Source organism: Falco peregrinus, chromosome 5, assembly GCF_023634155.1.
Source record: "Falco peregrinus isolate bFalPer1 chromosome 5, bFalPer1.pri, whole genome shotgun sequence".
Classification (NCBI taxonomy): Eukaryota; Metazoa; Chordata; class Aves; order Falconiformes; family Falconidae; genus Falco; species Falco peregrinus.
The window spans coordinates 43,220,534-43,243,740 of NC_073725.1; the positions used below are offsets into that span (position 1 = coordinate 43,220,534).

General features: G+C 36.5%; 1 protein-coding gene across 1 annotated transcript in view; it reads left to right on the forward strand.

Annotated features, from left to right (window-relative positions):
- The window catches only part of MALRD1 (MAM and LDL receptor class A domain containing 1), a 282,749-nt gene that overhangs the window by 21,786 nt on the left and 237,756 nt on the right, over positions 1-23,207 (forward strand). Inside the window, exons 7-11 of the mRNA XM_027777677.2 lie at positions 1,692-1,849; positions 7,729-7,821; positions 10,093-10,300; positions 17,883-18,029; positions 20,951-21,060. Coding sequence (XP_027633478.2) covers positions 1,692-1,849; positions 7,729-7,821; positions 10,093-10,300; positions 17,883-18,029; positions 20,951-21,060 — 716 coding nt within the window. The remainder of the gene's footprint in view (positions 1-1,691; positions 1,850-7,728; positions 7,822-10,092; positions 10,301-17,882; positions 18,030-20,950; positions 21,061-23,207) is intronic.

The following is a 23,207-nucleotide window of genomic DNA, read 5'->3' on the forward strand; positions in this document are numbered from 1 at the left end:
AAGTTTGTACAAATCAAGAAAACCATTTCCAATACCGTTAATCCTTAGAAAGCTATTTCATAGATGTTGACTAAAGTTTATGAATAAGGAAACAAATAAATACTTTAGTGTGGTTTATTGCCTGTCCGGTTAAACTGACGTGTTTATACTTTTACAGGCTATATAGAAGAGGGGGGTGGGTGTGTGTGGAAATAAATCCGTATTTTCAGGACAGGAGTTTCTGGATTCGTAATTTCTGAAATTAGGCCTCAATTTGTCTCAGAAGCATTCACAATACCTGCATAAAATATATTCCCTAAAGAACAGTTGGTATCCCTTTTAGATGCACGATCATTCTGGATATTTCACAGAACTTTTGTTTATCTAGTGCTGTTCACTTGATTTCTTATCTAAAACTCATGTTAATTCCACTTTATCCTGTTTGTACAAATTCAAGGACTTAAATTGAACAAGGGAAAAAATGTTATATATCATTATGCTCAAAAAATTAGTTGGTTTTATAATGTCATCATTCTGAAGTTAGATGAAGAACCAGTAGTGTAAATTCTAATGTTGATGCATATTTCTCTTCTGCACAAGGACATAGTCGTAGAAGTGTAGATGCTTTGTTGATCTCTGTCAAACAGAATGCTGGATTAAGTATATAATGCTTCCTTACATCAAGGTTAGCTGCTGTAGCATGAAATTACAAACCTAATTCCAATGAAATTGCAACCACATATTTCAGTGCAAAACATTGTGTAACACAAAGAGTAAACTGGTAACAAAAGGAGAAGAATGTGGTCCCTTATAAAAACCTTCTGAAATAACACTTTCTCCCCTCAGCTTGAAATATATTGTATAACATATGCATTTGAGATAAGTTGTATTTAGAGACAGGAACACAGAAACAGTGGACTTAAGACCTTTAATCAGTCCTTGTTTATTATTTTAATAGCTGTTTTAGAAGACAGGAAAATATTCAGTGACTCAGGAGGGGACAAAAATGGCCTGGTATATTTGGTAAAAAGTATTTAGCTTTTTTATTTCTGACAAATAGAAGATACTGTTGAGGAGATGGAGTACTCTTTCAGTCTCTGTAGGAATGCTGTTATAAGGGGCAGTAGGTCACGAAGAGCACAAATTGCTTTTCAAAAAGAAAGACAATATGCTTCCAACATTTTATTGCAGAACTGGCTGAGAAGTAAAGACCTTGATTACAAGGTGGAGATGCTATTGAGTCCTGTAGCAGTAAGACAGAATACTTCCACCTTCTTTTTTTATTTTCTTTAATTTTTGAAGAGTCTACAGAAGTATTACTCTAAAAAGCATATTTTCTGAAAACCATAGTGGAAGCAAGAAGAAAGCCCAGTGTCCAAATGTGTTTCTGATTAAGTATTGAATGGTTGTAAATATAAGGAGGCTGAACTGAATGTGGGACTGTACATCTTTTAATACGCAAAGTAACAGTTTCAATGTTATCAACTGATATAATTCTTGGTTGCTGGGGCTATCTGTGAGTCAAATGAAGATATGCATCTATCTTTTTAATAGGAAACACAGACATCCAAGTCACATCATCAGCGTGATCATCAGATTCCTTTGTTGCTGAGATGGGTTCATAGTTTAATTACAGGAAAGCAGTCCTTATTTTTGTAAACAGAAAAAAAAAAAGTTTTGTGAAAAAATCTACTTTTTTAATTATTTTTCAGGCCATTTTCAGTGGTTAGAAGCTGACGAAAACATGTTATATAAAAGGGCTTATCTTAACAGCTCCGTTTGTCATTGCTCCAGCAAGAATTGCCATTTTCAATTTCATTACTCCATGGCAGACAACAGTGTTCTGAAGGTGGTATTGTTTACTAATCAGGTAAGAAGACACATGCATTCATTTTCAAAAGGTAAAGATATGGTAGCCCAGGTATTACTAGCTAAAATGCAAGGAAATATGCCTACTAGTACATGCCTGCCCCTGAAGTTAGTTTGTGCAAAACAATAACTTGGTATCATTCCACTGATCTATGCAATTGTAAAACCTTGGTATTTGCCATCTCAGCTTTAAACTAATTTGATGGGTAAATGTTCTGCAATAAAACTTCAAGGACAAACTCCAGATGTTACAGAATTAGATAATTTTGGGATTTTGCAGGGCAAATGTATAGTAACAGCTTTTCTAGCCTTCTTCCCATTCTGGAAATGGGAAAATAAGTGTTTTTCTCTATTGAAATACAGAAAAAAGGAAAGTTGCTGGCTTAGGACGTCTGGAAAGATTTTGCTTATGTGCCTGATTTACTTTGCCCAAGTTTTAGAGCAGTAATTTTCCTGTTCTTCTATTAGTAGATGAAATAGCCATGTCAAACTAAAACACAAATGTCAGTTGAGGGACGTTAAGTATTGCCACCTTGCTTACCTCCGTTGCCTTAAGGAGGCTTTCTGCTGTTAGTATTCCCCCTTTTGTTTAATAAATTAAAACTATTATATTACATCTTAATGAAAGCAAGAGCAGTACAGCTGGTCTTATTGGGTTAATGCTCTCATATCTTGGTGTTGGAGTTGAATTATTGTCACCCAACAGTACAAGTATTTAAAAAGATAGATCCACTTCATTCTCAAAGATAAGATGCAAAAAACCTGAAGTGTAACACTACCAAGGGGTCTAAATATAGGAACAGGTAATGGAAATACCTTATTTCTTTTCCACTGTGTCTTCAACTATTCATGAAAATAACTCCAGGCTCTTGCTCATTTTTCATTTCTAACAAGGAATAGCGGTATTTTTCTATGATCCATTACTATATCAGGGAATTGTAACAGTGTTCTGGTCAGAATGTACAGAGATCTGTGCGATAGTACTTGCCACTGGATTCCTAGGTATGATGCCCATGGCAGCCTTGAGACAGAATAGAAATATTGATTTCAGTGGTTCACGAAAGTAAGATCAATGGACCTGATTTAGGGGTTTTCTTTCCCTAAAATAAGGCAAATTATGTGAGCCAAAACTATGAGAAAATTGGCATTTAAGTGCCCATAGAATTGGGAGCCTAAATTGAATTGACTGATAAACAGTTCTTTATTGTATGCATTAGGAAATGTTTTTGGCAGTTATTACATCAGTTCAACCCATCCATTTCCACAACTTCTCTTAGCCCTTAGATGTTTTTGTTATTGCACTTCTCCTTCAGTCGGAAGTGTATTTATTGCATGCAGACTTATTTAAAGCTGGTGTAGTTACTCGTCCTGCAGAATTTGCCAGAAGCAACTTCAGATGCACAAGCCTCTGCTGGTAGGTTTGTTTTTTTTTTTAAAAAAAAAAGAAAAAGACCCTACATACTCATATTTAAGGCTTTAAACTGAAGTGAAGAGAGGAATAGCTTTTACATATTTTGCTACTGAATCATTACATTGTTTATGACAATCAAATGAATCTTCAAAACTAGCCAAATACTGAGAGACAGAAGTGATAGCCAAGTGCTTGTTCTGACCCTGGAAGACAACAGAGGTGCTCTTCTGGAGGCTATCCTTCAAAATAACCTCTCAATTGCACAGTTCGGTACCATGCAGTTTCTGTGCACTCCCTTTTACTATTTTTATTGGTCAAAACCTCTTGTCTGTGAATAACTCTTCAAATGTCCCAGCACCTGGCACAGATGGAGACTGGATTACATTTAATGTACACTTCCAGTACTGTTCTTAGAGGGCAAGCACCACAGATGTTGTGAATGTATTCCCAGCCTTCCTCGCCCTTTCAAAAGATAAGCCAAAGATGAGTGAAAGTATTTTCTAATACAGACGTTATGACACCAATTGGAAAACAGGGAATGTAAATTGCTCTAGGGTATGAAGAAGGATAGGGAAGATGGACTCTTTGTCAACAGTAACTTGTCGACTTGTATTTAACTTGCAGTCTGTGATAACCTGCAGCTTTTCCTGTTCTATTGCTGGCTTAACAAAGTTGCTTTTCATTCAATACTACTGTATTTGGTAATTTCATTTTTATTTCCTAACTGCGATTCATATTTATTTGAACTTCGTATTATTGGTTTGAAAGTGGTTTTTGTATACTGTGATGATTTTAAATTCTAATATTTTCTTTCAGAATGTTTGTACTTCCTCCCAATTTAGTCTTATCCGCATTTTTTTAAATTTTATTTTTCATTCCACTGTCCAGTCAGCACTGTAATTATGTCAGGCCCTGCAAGAGACTTCTGCAGAGCCCTATTATAATTTTCTTTTAGTTTGACAGACAACTCCTCTTCCAAATAAGGTTGCACTCCTATTTGTTCACTCACTTGTAGACCTGTTTTACGGTAATTCCATCTGCATCAAATCTCCTCAGTTTGCTTACAGGCTGTCCTATGAGATTATGTTAAAAGCCTTAAGAAAGTAAAGTAATTTCTACTTTTTCAAGTCTGTTTACAATGAAAAGAAAAAGATTATGCTGGCTGAACATGACTTGCTCTTCATCAGAAGCAGCTAATGTAGGTTTCTCACTTTCTAATTCTTTAGCTGCTTACAAGATTATTGTTAGCAATTTGTTGCAGTGTCTTGGGAGTTGTTCAGATGATTGGCTATAATTGCATAGTCTGTATTTTCCCCTTAACTGTAATATATACCCTTTGTTCTCTCAGTTCTCTAGTTTCCCACACATTCCTCTCGGGTTCTCAGTTGTTGACAGTAAGATATTCCTTCCATTATGTAACCTGTACTTAAAACTTCCCGACTCCCTGCCAGTTTCAGTACTTCTGGCTTACATGTATTTGTAATAATTGTTTTTCTATTTTGGTCCATGTTTGCATTCACACTTCGCAATATTAACTTAGTAACAAAATATAAATAATATTAAATCTCTACTCACTGTCTGCGAAATCTTAAACTTTTCTGTGAAAACTGAAACTAAAGAAGATAATGTTCACTTCAGTTGTATCATTGGCCATTTATTACTTGCTCATTCCTCCTATTAAGTAATGGACTTACACTTCTTCCTTCTATCTTCTTAATTTTTTATCTTGTATGGATTACAAAACAGATAGAAATTAAACAATAAAAGAACATTTCAACTGATGATGATATGTGCCAGTATATTTTTACCCTAATGCACTAAAATTTCTTTAAGTGTTCAGCAACACTTAAAAAACCATGCAAGTAGTTAAAGGTGATCCATTAATCATTGTGGGGGAACAAATAAGCATTTGTTCCAAATTATTCTCTTAAATGATGCACATTTGCATCATTGCACATTGTACAGTTGCACAGCGCTGACTGTATCTGTAGGGAAGTGTCAAAAAAAAAAAAAAGTTGTATTTTATAAATGGAGCTGATAAGAAAAAGTCATGATTGTCTCTTCCATCCTTTAAACCTAAGTAGCATTATCTCAAAAAAACCCCACCACAAACCAAACCCCCAAATGAAAACATAACCAAACATTGCAGGAAAAAGAAAAAATTATTTCCCATTTTAGCTTTACAAACATTTTTTTACAGATAGTAATGTATCGCAATAAGGGGAATAGAGTGAAGGTATTTTGAGCAGCTGCTCCCCTGCACCACCAAAATAAATGTTGAGGGAAAGTACTGGAAAAGCAATACATTCAGCATTTTAAAAGAATGCTAGGGATGCAACGAATGTGCTAGAGGGATTAACTCATTTGTAACAAAGAGGTGGAAGCAAACAGTGAGAATACTACTGAGAAAACATTGTGAGGAAAGGAAATAATATTATTGGCTTATTAGAGCTGTATGAAATCAGAGGGTAATGCCTGTTGCATGGAACAATAGCCAATTAAAAAAGCTGATGCATCTGAGGTGATTTACAGCTTTTTGTGTAAAAAAACAGTCCTAGAAGGTCTGGATACTAGCACATGCACAGAACACTCAAGTTTACTGCTCCAAGCCGTTTTTCTTAAAATAAATCTGGGAGAAAGATGGTCATGGGGATGGGTATCTAAGGTGTTAATTGAATGTGAACAAAATTATAGAATTCAGATAAATCCAATCAAGCAAACAGCAAACGTAGAGTGTTCCCACAAGGTATACAAATGTGTTTGGAGGGTTTGTATATGTACATGTGTGGGAATTCATTAACTGAAATATTTCTAAAAGCAGACACTTGAGCACAGGCTGTGGTTTTAACGTGTCAGGCAGTATGGAACCTAGTACATCATCCTTTTCTGTGTCTTATATGTGGCTGTTGCAGGCTAATAGATTTTCTTCAGAAGCTGAATTATTTAGCAAAATGAAACAAGTTTTACACAGAATGAAGTGTCCTTGGCACTGAAAGGCTTTTGCTGAATATCTATTCCAAGAACAAGTTGACACATACTTATATCATATACTCATGTGGAAACTCACATCTGACTTTTATTTCTAAAGTCAAGTATGTCATGTTGTTTATCCAGATTTGATCTTTCATGTCATTTAGTTTTTGGAATTAAGGTAATGGCTTGACCCTGTCTTGCAGTTTTCTGAAACAGATCTTCAGACACACTCAATAAAGATTTAGTCTTCCAGCTTGGTTAATATAACAGTTGAAGCCTTGGTAGAAAAAGGGCGTAAGTAATCGGCTACTCGTCACAAATCATACCAGTGTTCTGCTGACTCAGACCTCTCAGTCTGTCAAGCAGTAGACAGTATCTTCCTCCTTTTTATATTGCAAGGCACAGGAAAGCATAACTGTCCTTGTCTATATTATTGATAACATTTCACATACCTATCATATCCCCTTTTATTCATCTCCTTTAAGGTCAACTGTTCTTATCTTTTAAGTTTTTCTCCATACAAGAGACTTTCCACTTCTCTTATATAGCTTCTTATTTTTTTCTGAACTGTGTCTAATTCTGTAACACTCTGTGGGAAAGGTATGACCAGTACTTTGCACAGTATCCTAAAAGGGGTCTCACTATTGATACTTGTAATGGTAGGTCTGTTTGTATGTATAGCCTATATTAACTTTTCCTGCATTTCCCCCGTCTTTCTGGTTTTGCTCTATTTTGGAGCTGATTCTTGGAAAAAATTTTATTTAAGTATATGAAGTTCACAATGCTGCATTTCTTTTCTTTATACTGGCCTCAGCATGTTCCAGGATCATGACCAGAAGCCGAATGAGCATGAGCTGGTTTTGGTCATATTATTGAATCAAAAAGGGCTTGAAGTGCTTGCATAAAGGGAGCTTTACTATATTTGGCACCCTTGCTGTTATCCTTAGGAGGTGAAGTGAAAATGGGGATTGAAGTAACTCAGAACATGACTAGGACCTGTTAGATAGTACTCTGTCTGCTTGCTTTACAGATAAAAAAAAAAATAAAAATTTAGCAAAGTTGCTTGTGTCATTTTGACAGACCCTAAATTCAGTTCTAAGAAAACTAAGTCTAATCATAACACAACATAATATAAGCAGTTATTAATGAAAAAGAAATAATGTAGAGAGTACCATGGAAACATATTGTTAAATTCAGCAATAACATGGCTTAATTTGCATATTAATTCACTTTAATTCTACCAAGTTGACTCTTGATAATTACATTATTAGCCTGTTTAATCACAGTAAACATGTCTTGTCTTTCCCCTCTCTCCTATAGAGCTCAGTGCAGAGATTGCAAATGAACATGTGAAACTCTATTTCCTCATACCGAGCAACTTTCTATATGGTGGTCATTTGGCTAGGATATGAAAAGATAGAGGACAAAAGAATGGTTTTGATAATTTATAGAGTAACACAAATTATCTTTATAATATCATATGCTACATTTTACAGGAGGAATATGTCTTCTGGGAAACCAACGTCATGACTAAGGAGGAATGGGTCAAAATGGATATACAGCTACCAACAGGGCTAGAAAAATTAAAGGTATGGGTGAAAAAGGCATGTGCTCAATTTTTGAACATGCTTTACCTTATTGTTTATAAAGCTTCTAGGAAACTAAAAAATTCCTTAAAATTATACATACCCTGAAGGTTTTGCTGTTCTTCATTGCTTTGATATGAAGGAAGCTCTGGTTATAGCTCAACAAAACCTCTACATAAGTATCACATGTTGAAGCTTCTGGTCTTTAATAACATGCAAGAAAATGAGTACAGATCTCACCATATTTTAGTTAGCCACCCGAGTTCATCTCAGGTATTACTAACTCATTTAAATATAAATGCAATTAAGTGAGATGATGTGAATGATGTTTGTGGGATTTCAGTGAAATTATTTAAACCAGAAAAGTGAGAGAATACCTTCCCCTGGAATTTTCAGGCATAGAAAAGAATGCAAAGTTGCAACTACTTAATTCTTAAATTAATTTACAAGTGTCTATTTTAAGTAATTTTACATTTACTTTCGTAAATTTTACATTTACTTTCATTTTTCGTAATACTGTAAATAACATTCATATTTCACTGTCTCAGCAATCAGCTGAAAATGTAATCTTTGTGAATGGACAAGGACTAAGCCTGCTGCAGGAATTGACATTTTGATATATATTAGAATGAACGCCTTTCAGCAAGCTAGTAGGTTATAAATACCTGTTGTTGCCTGTCTGTCATGGTTTAACCCCAGCCAGCAACCAAGTACCACACAGCCGCTTGCTCACTCCTCCCTACCCGGAGGGATGGGGAGGAGAATTGGAAAGGAATGGAAAACTCAAGGGTTGAGATAAAAATATTTTAATAATTTAAATAAAATAAAACCGTAATAATAATAACAATAACAACAGTAATAATAGTAATAATAACAACAACAATAATAATAATGTTATAACGAAAAGGTGGGGAAAAGGATAAAAATCAAAGGAAAAGGGAGAAAGAAAAACAAGTGATGCACAGTACAACTGCTCACCACCCACTGACTGATGCCCAGCCAGTCCCCGAGCAACGATCCCCCCAAGTTTATATACACCAAGCATGATGTCCCATGGTATGAACCTCTTTGGCTGGTTCAGGTCAGCTGTCCTGGCTGTGTCCCCTCCCAGTTTCCTGTGTCCCTCCAGCCCTCTGGCTGGCAAGGCCCAAGAAAATGAGAAGTCCTTGACTTAGTATGAACATTACCCAGCAACAACTAAAAATGCCAGAGCATTATCAACATTGTTTTCTGAGACTTAGGCTCTGATCATGTCCCAGTTGGTCCAAACCCACAATTCAATTTTTTTATTTGTTCCCTCAACTCCTGCTCTTCTCTATCAGTGCTTTCATTCATAGCAGTCTTCATCTTTCTGATGAATCCAAGCTTGTTTCCTCCTGATTGTTGCTTTAGCACAGCTAAAAAAGACTTGGAGAGCAGGAGTAGGATAACTCCTTGCTTTGAGACCCAGCAGATCCAGGCTCCACAGTGGTCAGGAGCAAGAGGTGTTCTGAAACTTCATTGCTCTAAATCAGCTTGTGTAAAGTCTGGTCAATGCAAGGAAACTGTCACAGAGAGAAATGTTCCTTGAATCTCTATGCCAATAACAGTAAAATAAGCAGGGCCAGGGCACAGGCCCAAGATTAGCAAGTGATAGTCCATGCAGTTAAAACATTAGCATGGTCCCTAGCAAGGTTTTGACACAAGCAGCTTGCCGTCTCCCAGAAAGTTCCTGGAACAGTTCAAAGGTTACCAGCAGTCAGATACCAATCCCACTGCATAGCCTGGATGCAGCCTTCTCATCTTAAGTGATGAAATAGGTATTGTTGTTAAGCTATGCTGTGCCAATTGGTCTCCAAGGACAGTTCCTAACCCATTTTATTCAACTGTGAGTATGCTTGAAAAATTTTTGTCTTGGGCATCTGCAGAATGAGGTTCTGAAGAGATTTCAGAGCAGAAGCCAACTTCAGGACATTACATTCCAGGTGGCTCTTCTAAAACACAGGGGCACTGCAACTTTTTAGCCAAACAGTTATGAGATTAGGAATTTTTCTTTAAAATAGGTTTTTACTTCATTCTTGGAATTTGTCAAACTATTTTAGCTGAAAATTTTCAGAAATGTCAACCTGAGATCGTCATATAAAACTTCAGCTGCTGCTTCGAAATTTGTCATGGTTTTGTAATGGAAAGTATGCAGTACTTTTTACACATAGAACATTACTGTTTTATATAAATAAAAATCAGTTTCTCGCTGTTGTCTGTCAATGCAAATATTTTAACTGTAACATTTCACAGCTTATGTTTAAAGGAACGCTCCAGAGCAGGGAAGGTTTCATCTGTCTGAATAGCATCCAGCTCTTGGACGCTACACCATCAGAGCCTTCCAATTTCTGCTCCTCAGAAAAATTCACCTGCACTAATGGACAGTCCACAGAGCCCGGATCAGCATGTGACTGTCACCTAGATTGTTCTGATGGCAGCGATGAGGATCCAGCAGCCTGCTGTAAGTAAATTTCATTGCTTTAGAAAGACAGCGTGCTGAAGAGTATTTGTGAAACCTAAAGAGGTCTATTCAAACTCTGACTAGAAAAATTATTATTTATATGGCTTCTTTTCCCCAGAGTATTTAATGATGCACAGGTTAGTGACTATGTTCATAACATTTTCTGTCATGCATTTTTCTTCTTCTCATTGCTTTCTATTCCCATTGGAATATGTTTTGAATCCAGGCAGCAATTTTTCAAGTACCTGCAGAAATGCAAAATTTTGCATATTTTTGCTTAATTATATTCCCTATATAAAATATTTATAACCTCTACTTCTCTAATTTGAGTAGGACTGAAATCTGCCTTAGGATTTGTTGTTTGAATTCTTTTCTAATTTAGACCTCTGTTAGCTGTTGTCAGAAAATGCATTAGGTGACATGATACTTGCATGGTGATACAAATCACCATACAAATTGGCTACGATTCAGAAGCTACATGTTACTCATGATACTTTCAGTTGAAGGTAAATTTGCTTAGAACCCACAGTTTCCACTGTACAGTTAAGAGTAAAAGAAAATAATTAAAATTACTGAAGATGTCTATAATAGTTCTAAAACATTTTAGATCTCCATGTGAAAGTAGCTTTAGAGACCCTGTCATTTCTAAAATGAATATTATACAGTGTACACCTGTATGTCTGTGGTAGTAACACTTAAATCTGTGTTTAATCTTTTCAGTTACTTAAATAACAGTGCAGGAGCCATCTCTGAAACAGGTAACATGCAACAAGTAATACTGCAATAACATTTTAAATAGGAAGGTTTATAATGTTTTATTTCTAGGTGAAATCTAAGCCAACATTAAAGTCTATAGGGGCTCCCTCTGAGAGATCTGTTTTCCTTTTTTACAAGACTTGACCCTATGCTGCTAGCTCTGCGTGTTTGCTGGTAGGAGTGCGGAGAGTACTCTCATGCTCTTCAGGAGGAGGAATGGAATGAAATTGAACAGTACTTTAAAAATTGGCTTTTTTCTCAGCAATTTAGTGTTCCCTTTTCAGTAACAATGTGAGAAAATTGTGGTGAATAATGACTGGGAATATAGGAGAATAATTTTAAGGTTTAAAAGGAGGATGAAAAATAATTGTCCCAGTTGAAGGGTAGCTGTTAATAGTACTACACAAAGTGAAATTAAAGATAACCCTAAACACTTACAGGCAATTATATTTTGCATGAAATACCCTATACTTCCTTATTTTATTTTTACCTCTGTGCCTTGGACACTGGACACTGGCATTGGGTAACTGAGAAGTTAACAAATAACCTAGGTATAGTTGGTATTTTAAAGTTAAAAAAACTATCACAGTGGGACTCACTTTTGAGAATACTGCTTCTGTCATGCTCATGTGGATGGGTCAGAAAAACCGGAGAGTTGGCAGAAGAAACGTCAGAATGGTCTGGGAGTCTCAACACTGTCCTTTGTGACATCTCTAGAATTAGGGTGCTGGGGCAAGGGCTGATGGGAGGTATAGCCAGTGCAAAACCCTCTTCAATAGCTCTGCTTAGTGCTCCACTGTCTGCTGCTGCCTTCACAGTTAACTTTGGTATTACTGGGCACCGATCCTCCACAAACTCCTAGTGTATCTCAATTGAAAGAAAATCATACTCAATTGAACCTGAGGCATAGAGACCGTGTGTTTCACCCTGTGGTGAGGTATTTACAGGTTGAAGACGTATTATTTGGTTGGAGCAGGGCATAAAAGTATACTTATCCTCTCAAAAAAGGGGGAAAAAAGGTGCTTTTCTAAAATATAAGTGACCCATAGCAGTTGCATGTTGCTCTGAATACTGGCTGAGAAGAAAAAAAAAAAAAGCCATCTTTAAAATAACAATAACTGGTTTTAAACTTGCCCCCTTTTAATGATGAATACTGTCTTGGAACTTCACACACCTTTTCAGGAAAGAGGACCCTAAGGGTGGAATTTAGATCTTCAGCAGTTTGGTCAGCTTAGAAGACCCATCTTTCTGACACTTTCTGCAGTCTTGTACAAAAGAGACCTAATGGAAAAATCATCCTTTATTTTTGTCCTTTTTTCCTTGCATTATGTACATTTTCCATGTGATCTTGAAATTTTCCTCCGTGATATTTAGTGTGCACGAGATTTATTCACATTAATTTTCAGTTAAAAGTCCTGTCAGGTACAATAATGCATATTTTAGCCTCTATTCTTTTAGGTATTTTAACATCTGTCCTTGGATACATCCTCAGTATTTTCCTTTGATGAAGTACTCTTATGTACTGAAAGAGTTGACAGATCCCCATACTGAATGAAAATGAAGGCAGACAGCTGTGACTTAGCAATGTGAAGAATTTACCTCTTGTTTGAGGATTTTTCTTGCTTCATTGTAATGGAGAGGGAAAAATAATGTTTCTCTTTTCTCATAAGACCATTCATGCCAAGTTAAACATAATAAAAAAAAATTATTACAAAACCAAATATGTACATTTTGCAACGCTTCTTAAACTTTGTTTTATGCCTGCTTATTTATATAAATATATATTTAAATATATGAGATTTAAGTCTTGAAAAATTAGGAACTTGTTTAGGAAACATGCACATGAGTAACCACATTTATTTGAGTAGTTTTGTTGAAATCAATCTAATAAAGTGACAAATTATGAAATTAATGTTTTTAGTATTCAATTCTACATTTTTCTTGTAGTTTGACACCACTTGCTTGAGATCACTTCTAAATTTAATATTTCACATTAACTGATAATAAATTATAGAAATCTAGCTAATACATTAGAAACAGGTAGTTATTCAGACCATTTAAAGGATTAAAAAGGCCACTATCATGCTGATGTCTTTTATTTATTTCCTACCTAACATGAAAGAAATTCTGCACTAAATATCATGCCAAATAACAAATATTTCTAGCGCTATATTTACTATTATTATACATGATTCATATGTAACATACACAATACTAGAAAAACATCACAAATAAATCAGTAAATAGCAATCCTAGCAAAACTTGGGGAGGAGTCTAGGAAGTGCTTGTTATTTTCAAGTGATACCACACTTCGATACAGTAGTGTTTCTGGAAATTGCCTACTCATCAGCATTCCTGTAGATTCAAAATGACTGTGGAGTGGGACATCCTACAGCTGTTTCTGAAAGAACATCACCTTCTATTTAGCCTAATTAGAAGCTTCCTTAAAACATCTGTCTTTAACTCTTCTGATCTTAATTTTGCATCTCTAGTATTAACTTATATATTCTCAGCCTTTTCATAGGATTTGTATACTTGATGAATGGAAAATACGTAAAATGAAGGAAATTTCTGTAATTTTAAAGCTGTGTACCTTTTACTGCATTTCATTTACAGTATAGCAATTTACAATTGCAAATCCTTGAAACCTTCTACAGTGGATGAACACATATGCAAATCCTTTCATTAACATTCAACTTTAAAGTAGAAAGAGCATTTTTTTAGTCTGAAACATTTGTTTTACTATGCATTTATGTGTTTCCTGTGACACATTAATTGTCTGGAGTTGTCAATATTTGTCCATCAATCTTGTATGTACATGTGGAGAAAAAAGAAGCTACAGACATAATATTTTCACTTCTTCATTTCTTATGAACACTGTGTAGCATCGCCTTTGTGTTTCACCAGAACAGTTAAAGTAAGCATACCCTCTGCAGATCCAGGGTCGAGATGAGATTCTCTGAACATCACCAGTCTCTTAACCCTAAGCAAGGTAACTGAACAGTTTCAGAAGATGAGGCCGTCTCACTTAAGGGACTAGGATGTTATGAGGGTTCTAATGAATTATGACATATAGAAGTTCAGGCTAGATGACCTATGGCCATCTGTGATCTTTCTGCATGAATCCTTTAGCAAATTCTAGATAAATAAAACTAATCACAAACTGTTAGGGAACGTGCACGGATGGTCAGTAAGAAGGTATATGCATATTACTTCCCATTCCAAAAATAACATTAAATGTCAGTCAGAAATGAGAAAATACTTATGACAGAGGCATCACAGAGGTGCTTTGGTTGCTGGTCATTACAGGTAGTTTATACCCTGAATTCCTTAGGAGCTTGGGTGCTGCCACACTGAACAAGGCTAGCAGCCCTTCTCATTCAATTCTGTTAGTCACAGAAACACCAGCCTGATGGAGAGACAAGCTGTGTGTCCCCAGTTGTGTTCATTTGATGGAGCTGCCATAGTAGGATTGAAAAGATTCATCCAGTTGCACACTAGCAAAGCTGAAGCAATGTTAATTGGCTGGTAAACCAGCCTAGCTGATAGGACTGCTTTGTTTTCCCCACAGGAGAATCAAGAAGAGCTGGGAGAGGTAGAGTAAGCTAATCACAGAAAAAACCTTTTCCATTTAATCTCCCAGTGCTCTTGGAATATATGCTTTGTTTCCTGTTTCTTTTTTTTAAAAAAAAAAAAAAAAAACTGTAAAAAATGGTTCATATTAATTGAAGAATCTTTGTAGTGTATTTTGTGGCTTTAGTAAGCTCCACATATTTCTTGAAATTCAAGGAGATGTTTGGGGAACATTTTTTCTCCCAGTTACATTCTGGAGTCATTGTTTTTGCAGGACTGTTGTAATAATTTACTCCTTGACTTGTTGAGATATACTAATACACTCATATTAAAAAAAAAAAAAAGTAAAAAATTGGCTTGTTATTAAAATGAATTAATGCAGTTTGTTGTTTCCTTTCTAATTTCCTTTCTGTTTTGCTGAATTATAAAGAGATGAGTGTCCAAAAATGAGAACAAATTGGGTTTGCTTTCAGAATGTGGGAGATCTTCCTGCAATTTGAATCCAGTGAAGTCTTTCCACTGAAATAAAGAAATGTAAGCTCTGATGGTAAGAGGTGCAGTAGGGAAGGGTGTAATATATCATAAATATACTTTATGTCTGTTTAACTTACCTAACTGCAGTGTGACTCCTCCAAAAACGTATGTTGTGCAGTCACTTATTTTCCAGCTATAGATAGTAAAACATTCCCTATAATCACTTGAAGGCTCAAATAAAAAATGTAGAAAAAGGCTGTGAATAATAAAAATTATGCACTGTTTCAATGAGAAAGGAGCATTTCTCAAAGTTTATTAATGTCTGAGCAATGAAAAAATACACTAAGTAACTGTCTAACTTGCATTTGGGTTTCAGCCAAAGCACAGAACCTTTTTTTTCAAGCTTGATTAAACATTTACAAGCACCCCTTGAGTTTTTAGAATTAAGTAGGGATAAAATTTAAGTCAAACTGTTAACTCAGACAATTGGGTTTCACTGGGTTTATAGCCTAGCTGTTCTCTAACGTATTTAATACTTTTAAAAATGAAATGTTGCTTCCAGAAACTGTGTATGGTGGAACACTTGGGCTTGGTAAGTGACTCTGGCCCAGTGCCTCTGTGTGACTGGATGCTGGTATAGAGGTTGTCATTTTAAATGACAGGTTCAAGGGGGGGGGGGGGGGGGGAAGGAAAGCATCTAAAACATGGTTAACATTTCAATATTTAGTGAAATGGAGCCACATTTTTTTGTTCCTGCCCCCCTTCCCCCCCAAACCCTAAAAGCACAACACCACAAATATTTTTCCTACCTTTATAATTGTGTTCAGACGTGAATAAAGTTTGAAAATGTAACTGGGCAATATAATTCGGTGTAGAATTGTGCCTTTTTGTATGTTGCATGTCTTCCCCTGGCCCCATTTGTATATTCAACCTAAAAGGTGATGTTCATACATTTCTTTCTAAATCCATAGTGTTAGAAGAAATTCTGCTAGTGTCTACCAATGTAAGAAATTACGATTTCACCAGACCTCTCTTTTTGTTGACCATGGAGGGCAGGCATGGGCTCCGTCTGATAACAGCCTTACTGCTTTGCCAATTCTTTTAGTATACAATTTCCAAATGTGAAAATTTCCAAATTTTCACTGTGAGCAAATGAAAAACCCTGAGCCTGATATTGAGCCACATTAAATGACAACAGATCTGGTGTCATCAGCACATGAAAGATGTTCTTCATACTGCGATAAAGAGTCTTGTCATGATCCTAAGTACCTCTAGTTAAAATAATTAACCCCTGACCATGCCCCGCCCCAAATCCCATGCTAAATACCTTGTTGAGCTGTGAAATATTAATAATTAGTACCATTCTGATTGCTTTTTCATATTTAAACCATTATTTTAATATTGGTATGGCATTTTCCTTCCAGGAACGTTTTTTGGTTGCTCAGTATAGCCTCAATAACTACTCAATAACTGAGTAGGTTCTTTGTGTCTACATGGTCATTGATGTCTTTTTGCATAGTACTATGCAGCCACTGCAGTCAGGTTTTTATGCAGAAGACCTTTTGCAGGGTTTAGGGAAGCCAGAGGGAAGAGATGTTTAAACAAAGAATGTTTGATTTTTTGTGTCACATTAGTTCTCTCAAGACTGTTTAGCTAAGTATTAATTACCGTACAGCAAAACAGCTTAGTCTTGAATATAAATTTGCATATTCTAGCTTAATGTATTAGCAATTGAAGTCTAATTAACAAGGTACCTTGTCAAGAGCATGAAAATTCTGTAATTTAATAAGTTAACCAAGTTTCACGTTTAACTAATATACTGCACTAAACAGGAAAGCATGCTCCATTGAATTTTAACGTATATGCTGAATCCAGCTAAGAGATACTGATATTTGTGATTTATTTAATACCTTAAGATTTAACTGCTTAAATAATCTCTTTATACCTGAAAAACCTTTACTACAGAGCTTTACTTCATGGTACTTCAACAAAGGTACATGTCATTTTGGTTTTGTACAATCTGAAAACTGAAGTAATATTTTTAATCATGTCTGAGGCTGATGTGATAGGATAAAAGTACCATGAAGTCTAGAAAGAGACAAGTACAATTCAAAAGTAATGTTTACAATTATGATAAGTGACTGAAAGAATGAGGTGTAGTGCTTTGTGAAGCTGTTCTGGATCAGGAAAGAAAGCTATCAGATTATACTATTTTCTCATCAAAATAATTGTACTCAAGAAATGAGAGTGTGTGAGACTGTTAGGCAGTGGAAGTCTAATCCATAGCAACTGAGAAAATAGTCTTTTACTTTGCAATAAAAATATCTAGGAGACCTGAATAATTCATAAAATTAAATCTCATTTTCAAAAATAAATTAAGCGGAAGTTTAATTTATCTTTACTTTCATTGTATTAAAAGCACTAAATAAATCTGATCCCCCCCCATTCATAATTATCTTTCCAGTAGAATTCATCTTTTAAAAAACATATATTACTTTCATAATCTGTCAGCAGCCTGTGTACAGATCTCATTGTTAATATGATATAGTTTATTCTCTTATAGGTGGTCTGGGTTTGATTAAGAAGGGAAAGGACTGCATGATCTATTCCCTGTATTCTAGAACTTTTTGTCCATCTAAGTAATCTGAATTTCAGTGAAACATACCAGCACATCTTTAAGACTCCTTGGACATCCAAATACAAAATACATAGTTATGGTGTTAAACTGTTACATCAAATTTGATTTTATGATCTCTTACTGTCGTTCTTTTTACAACAGCTAATTTCACTATATGTGATTTTGAGAGTGACTTCTGTGGATGGAAGCCACTGGGCATAGGTGATGCTGACTGGCACATAATGAAAGAACAGGCTCCCCTTGACAGGAAACTCCCTAGCAGAGTTCTTACAACTAATACTGGACATGGTGAGATATCTTTTTTTATTATTTTCTTCCTTCTGTGATAAGTATTTCTATTGTAAATGGTGACAGATTTGATAACTGATTTGAAATGGTTGCTACATAGTGTATATATATATATATAACATAGGTAACATTACAGAAAGCTAGTCTTTTGGGGATGTTCTTTCTTAGATGTGATTTGATTACTATGCCTTTGTAACTTCATCTTCTGCGGAGGCAATCAATGATGTATGATACTTGATGCAGCCTTCAGTGTTTTGAGATGCTGACTTTTGAACTGAAATAGCTAACTTTGTTCACACATATTATAAGAATTTTTGTACCCAATATTCACACTGGGGCCGTTCTTGAGAATATTATTTGGACAAAATATCACTGTGGCTTTTTGTACAGTGCAGGGAAATTAATCAGTTTTGTCTGGGAAAAACAGAGTGAGTGTAATGTCCTTTGAACCATTGATCTTCCGTAAGCACATAGTTGCCATACAACACATTCAGCTGGAAAAAAGTTTATTCCAGTAGAGGTCTGTTTTAAAGTATTTTTCCAAAATGAAAATGTTATCGCAGCATACTGCATAAAACTAAAACTTCCTAGCATGTTTGTCATTGTCAAATATTAGCAAATTGTCATATTAGAAAATATTCTGTGACTTCAGTTTTATTAAAATGTATCTATTACACTGCTTCCAGTGGAGATTAGATTACTTTAAAATCTGTGTTGCAGTCCAATACCCCTTTAAGGTAAACTTTTAAAATTATGTATATTATCTTAGAGCCAGACCTCCACACTTCTCTCTCATGTTCATGTTAAAGGAATGTGGAATATTAAGTGTTCCACTTCAAGCAATCAAAGGTAAAGGAATCCTAGGATACAAATTCACCTGGGCAAACCCTAGTGGGGTATGAGTATGTGTGTGCATCCTAGATAATAATTCTAACCACACAATCATACCTTTTCTTCCATTGGTCCTCAAATGATGAACTGCACCGAAGTTGCCATTCACTTTCTCAGCAGCTATTCGATATTTCATTTTATTGTCTCTATGGCACTGGATCAGCTTCCAAACTGTCATAGCTCTCAAGAAGGGCACTGACATGCCTGTGTCTTTCCCATGTGGGTTATTCTAGGTGCTGGTGGGAACCGAGGTGTAATGTGGTCATAATGAAGGTTGCTGATAGAAACATCTGCTCTGCAGCCTAAGCAGCATGTTAAATTAGCCCATATGGAAATATGTGCTGCTGCTCTTCAGCTGCTTTGATACCTGAATCATTAAGAGTTAAGTTCACATCTTGCTCGCATACATTGTTGCAGGTTGAAGCCTCAAGGAGATCTTGAGGTTGCCATGTAGCACCTCTCAAGCCTACTAATGATGCGTCCCCCGTATAAGTCAGTGCAAAGGTCTTTCTGAGGTGGTTTTGTACCCATCTGTTCCCGCTACAGCCACATCATGGCTTAAGAATTAGGCTTCCAGAGTTTGAGGTCCTTTGGGTTGCAACACATTGCTTGTGGTACCACAGAGTGTTCATCTCTCTTCTTTCCTGGGGAGGGCAGCAGCAAATTTTGATTAATGAAAATCTTAACAAGGCTACTGTAAAAGCCTCAGCTGCAAATTAAAAGAGGCTCCTTTGAAGTACCCTTGCATTCCAATGAGGGGAGCTTCCCTCACGCTGTGGAGCACGACATGCCTGCTTGTACAAGGAGCTGTAACGGTCAACTCTTTGTGCCAGCCTTGCTAAAGTGATGTGATTATTCACGTGGGGCTGGACCTAACCCTCTGCTTCATTATGTATCCATGGGAAGTAAATGGCTAAGGAGTATGACTGTGGCAGCACAATAGCTGATTTTCCAAGATGTAAGGCAATATGTGTAATATCAATGCGCCAACAAGACTGAGCCTTTAGTGTTGTTTTGCATAGACTTTCATGAAAAAGTCTCAGTATTCAGCAAAGGCAGCACTGACGGCATTCAAAATATGCTGCTTTAGGGCCCCTTGAAAATGTTTATCCTTCCCTACCTTTGTCTGAAGCACATCTGCTGTAGTTCAATTCCAAAGGCAGTTCGTTTGCCAGAGTTCAGATTAGATCTTTAATTAAGCTTTCATCCCCACTAGCGCAGACAACAATGTCAAGTCTGTGGACCCCATGAGAAAATATAGCTTATTCCATTGGCTCCCATGGTCTGCAACATTGTTGGCATGCTTAAAACTGGCTGGGCTGCACGGAGAGTGAATGCTGTACCCTAAAGGAAATTAATTTTTGTTCTAAATTCTGTTTGAAACATTATTTAAGTCAATTAAAAAGTGTTCTTTAGGGATCTCAGCTGAGGTCTATGCTGCTTGATCTCCAGGGTGCTCTGTGTTGCAGCTCCTGCAGTCCCTCTGCTCTCCCCAGCCTGTGTGGGGAGTGGTCGGGTACCGTGCAAAGGTGATGGGAAGTAGTTGTACTGTTTGGAGGCTAGAGGTATTAAGATTTTTGCCTGAAAAGGGCAGATAAAAAAATACACCCAGTGGGTCTGCACAGTAAAGCCCTCACAGAAGCAACATCTGAACTAACTTTGCAGGGCTCTGTATTTACTTTTTGAGGTTTAAATGCTTGCAGATGCCATGACAGGGTAGCCTTAGCAATGGCTGCCCAACTACCCTTTTTTCCTTCTCCATCTTTCCTTGTCTTTGGACTCAGTCATACTAATTTTATTGCAGAAGAAAGAGGCAGGAGCATTTAGCAATTCTATTTTGTCTTTGTCGACACAGACATTGGCAAGACTCTCCTCATTATCCACAGAGACTGAACTGACAGCAAAGCTGTTTCATTTGTTTGCATTTATGGATGAGCTTTATGTGCCTCATGGAGCACATAGCTACCTCTCTGAGGTAGATGCCATTTGAGTATGAGTTACTTCTCATACTTTTTTGAATTTGTTTACAGGAGCATTCATTTACTTCAGTGGATCACATTGGATGGACACAAAGATGGCCGTGTCTCGTCTAGGGAGCCCTTTCCTTATCAAACTGTCCCCTGGGCTTTCCTGCTGTCAGGTAACAGTTTGTTATTAATTGTCCCCACCTTTGTAAACTATCACTCACCTGATGCGCAGATGTGCTAGTTTTCATGCTTCAGGGGTTGCTGCTGAAGAACTGGCTCCATTTCAATACCAGTGGAAGTAGTTACAGACTAACTCTTTGGGAGGAGGGAGATGCGGCAGGCTTTTTACTGCTTTGCTGCGAAATTTTTGTATCTGATTATTATTCTTTCTAAAGCATCCACGAGGTGTCTCAGATTTAAGGCTACTTTTCAGGTTTTTTGTATGCTATGAGACACCTGGCTGGACCACAGTATCAGGGCTATATCAACTGACAGTCAGAGCAGCCTGCCTTCTGGGTAAAAGCCGATGAAGATTCATGCTCTTGTCTGTAGGCAGGAAACACTCATACATCCAGTGTCCCATAACAGGAGACTTGTGGTTTGAAGTTGCTGTATACATTAATGATGGTGGTGTGATGAGAGAAAATTAGCTACCATGCTCTAGACACATGCTAAATTTTAGTTGATTTTTTGAGGAGGATGCTTTTTAAGCTCATCAGTGCAGTATTTGAGAGTTTACCCTGAAATGTTTTATTTTTGTCAAATGTCTTGTGGCTCTGCAGAGGAATGCAAAAAACAACCAGCTAGTTGATATGAGAAACTAGAAAGCCGTCTGGAAAAAATGGGTCAGGAGGGCTAAAAAATAGAAAAATCTTAGATGAAATATGAAAATACAGTTTTATAACTAGAATGTTGGAATTTTCAACAATATCTGTATTTTTAAAATAGAACTTGAAGAAAAATATATATAATCATGTTATTAAAGAAATATACATACAAGAAAACATTCACAACTGTATTTTTGTTTATCTCTTTGGCCACTGAATAAAGTGAATAGATGCTGTACAGTTTTTATAAGTTTTTTTCTTTTTTTTTTCTGAGGCTTTTTTGGTGTTCCATTCCATAACTTTTCAAAGCTTATACCGAATTGGGGAGAACCTAAGTTGTGTAGTTATGATGTTATGTTTCTTCTGCTACTGCATAATGCCTCCTGATTTAAGAAGTCACAGAGAAGAAGAGGAAAAGGTAGAGAAAGGTCACCAAAATAAGTTTGTTATGTTCAGTGGCAAAAAGAGGCTTCAGAGAAACAAAATAAAATTTAGCTTGGTTGCTTGATTTTTCAGACTCAATGTAGAAGAGAAACTGTAATTTCATTTCTGAAAATTATGTGTGAAGGAACTGCACTTAGAAGGACCAACAAACAGCAGAATTTCATCCCAGCAGGACCTAGGCTTCTTGTTTTTTTCTAGTGTAAGGAGTCTGAAACAAGTGTTGGCTTAGATAAATCTGTTTTGCTTGAAACTGTAGCTAACTTGGACTATGCACATCAATGAGTTAGGCAGAACTCAGCTGAATAGTTGCAACTTCCAGATGAGGAGTAGAAGCCTCTTAAACAGTTTAAAGAACAGTGCCTTGCTATCACTAATGCACTCTCTCAGTTCTTAATGTTCACATGGCTTCTTAGCGTTGCAAAGAATCGGAAATTTAATAGATGCAGAAATCAAGGAGAATGCTGCTGCAGGGAACACAGAAGGCCTCACAGCATCCCATCAAAGCCCTGCATGTTGCATTACTCCTGGGATACCAACAGCCTTTGTACACACCATGCATTTGGTCAGGCAGTTTCATATCTCTTTTGTAGACTTTGATACTGAGTAGCTAATCACCTTTCAGGTTCAGATTAATTTATCTTAGAACCCCTTAAGGTGAGCTGGGCACAAGTGGTATATAAATCAATGAATCATTCTGGTTAGACTGGTTGCAGAGTTTGATCTCCATTCAAAATAAATACAAATGTGGCAGGGATGCACATGCATTTCTCTAGTTCAAAGTCAGTAGAAGAAGCCATTTTTAATTTTGATGTGTACATATTGAATGTATTTAAAGTTCCCAGATTCAACAAAAACTAGGACAAATTCTTACCCAGCTATACATGTCTGAAAAGAGTGTTTTTGAAGACTGGAAGCCTGGCTTTCTGCCACATTTTGCCTGAAGACTTTTATTTCTGGGAAAGAGCAAGGAGTAGGGGTTGCTCATTAGGATGTGTATTGGTGTGTTAAGCTCTCTGAGTGTAAATGTGAGATGTTGCCCTCTCTTGGAT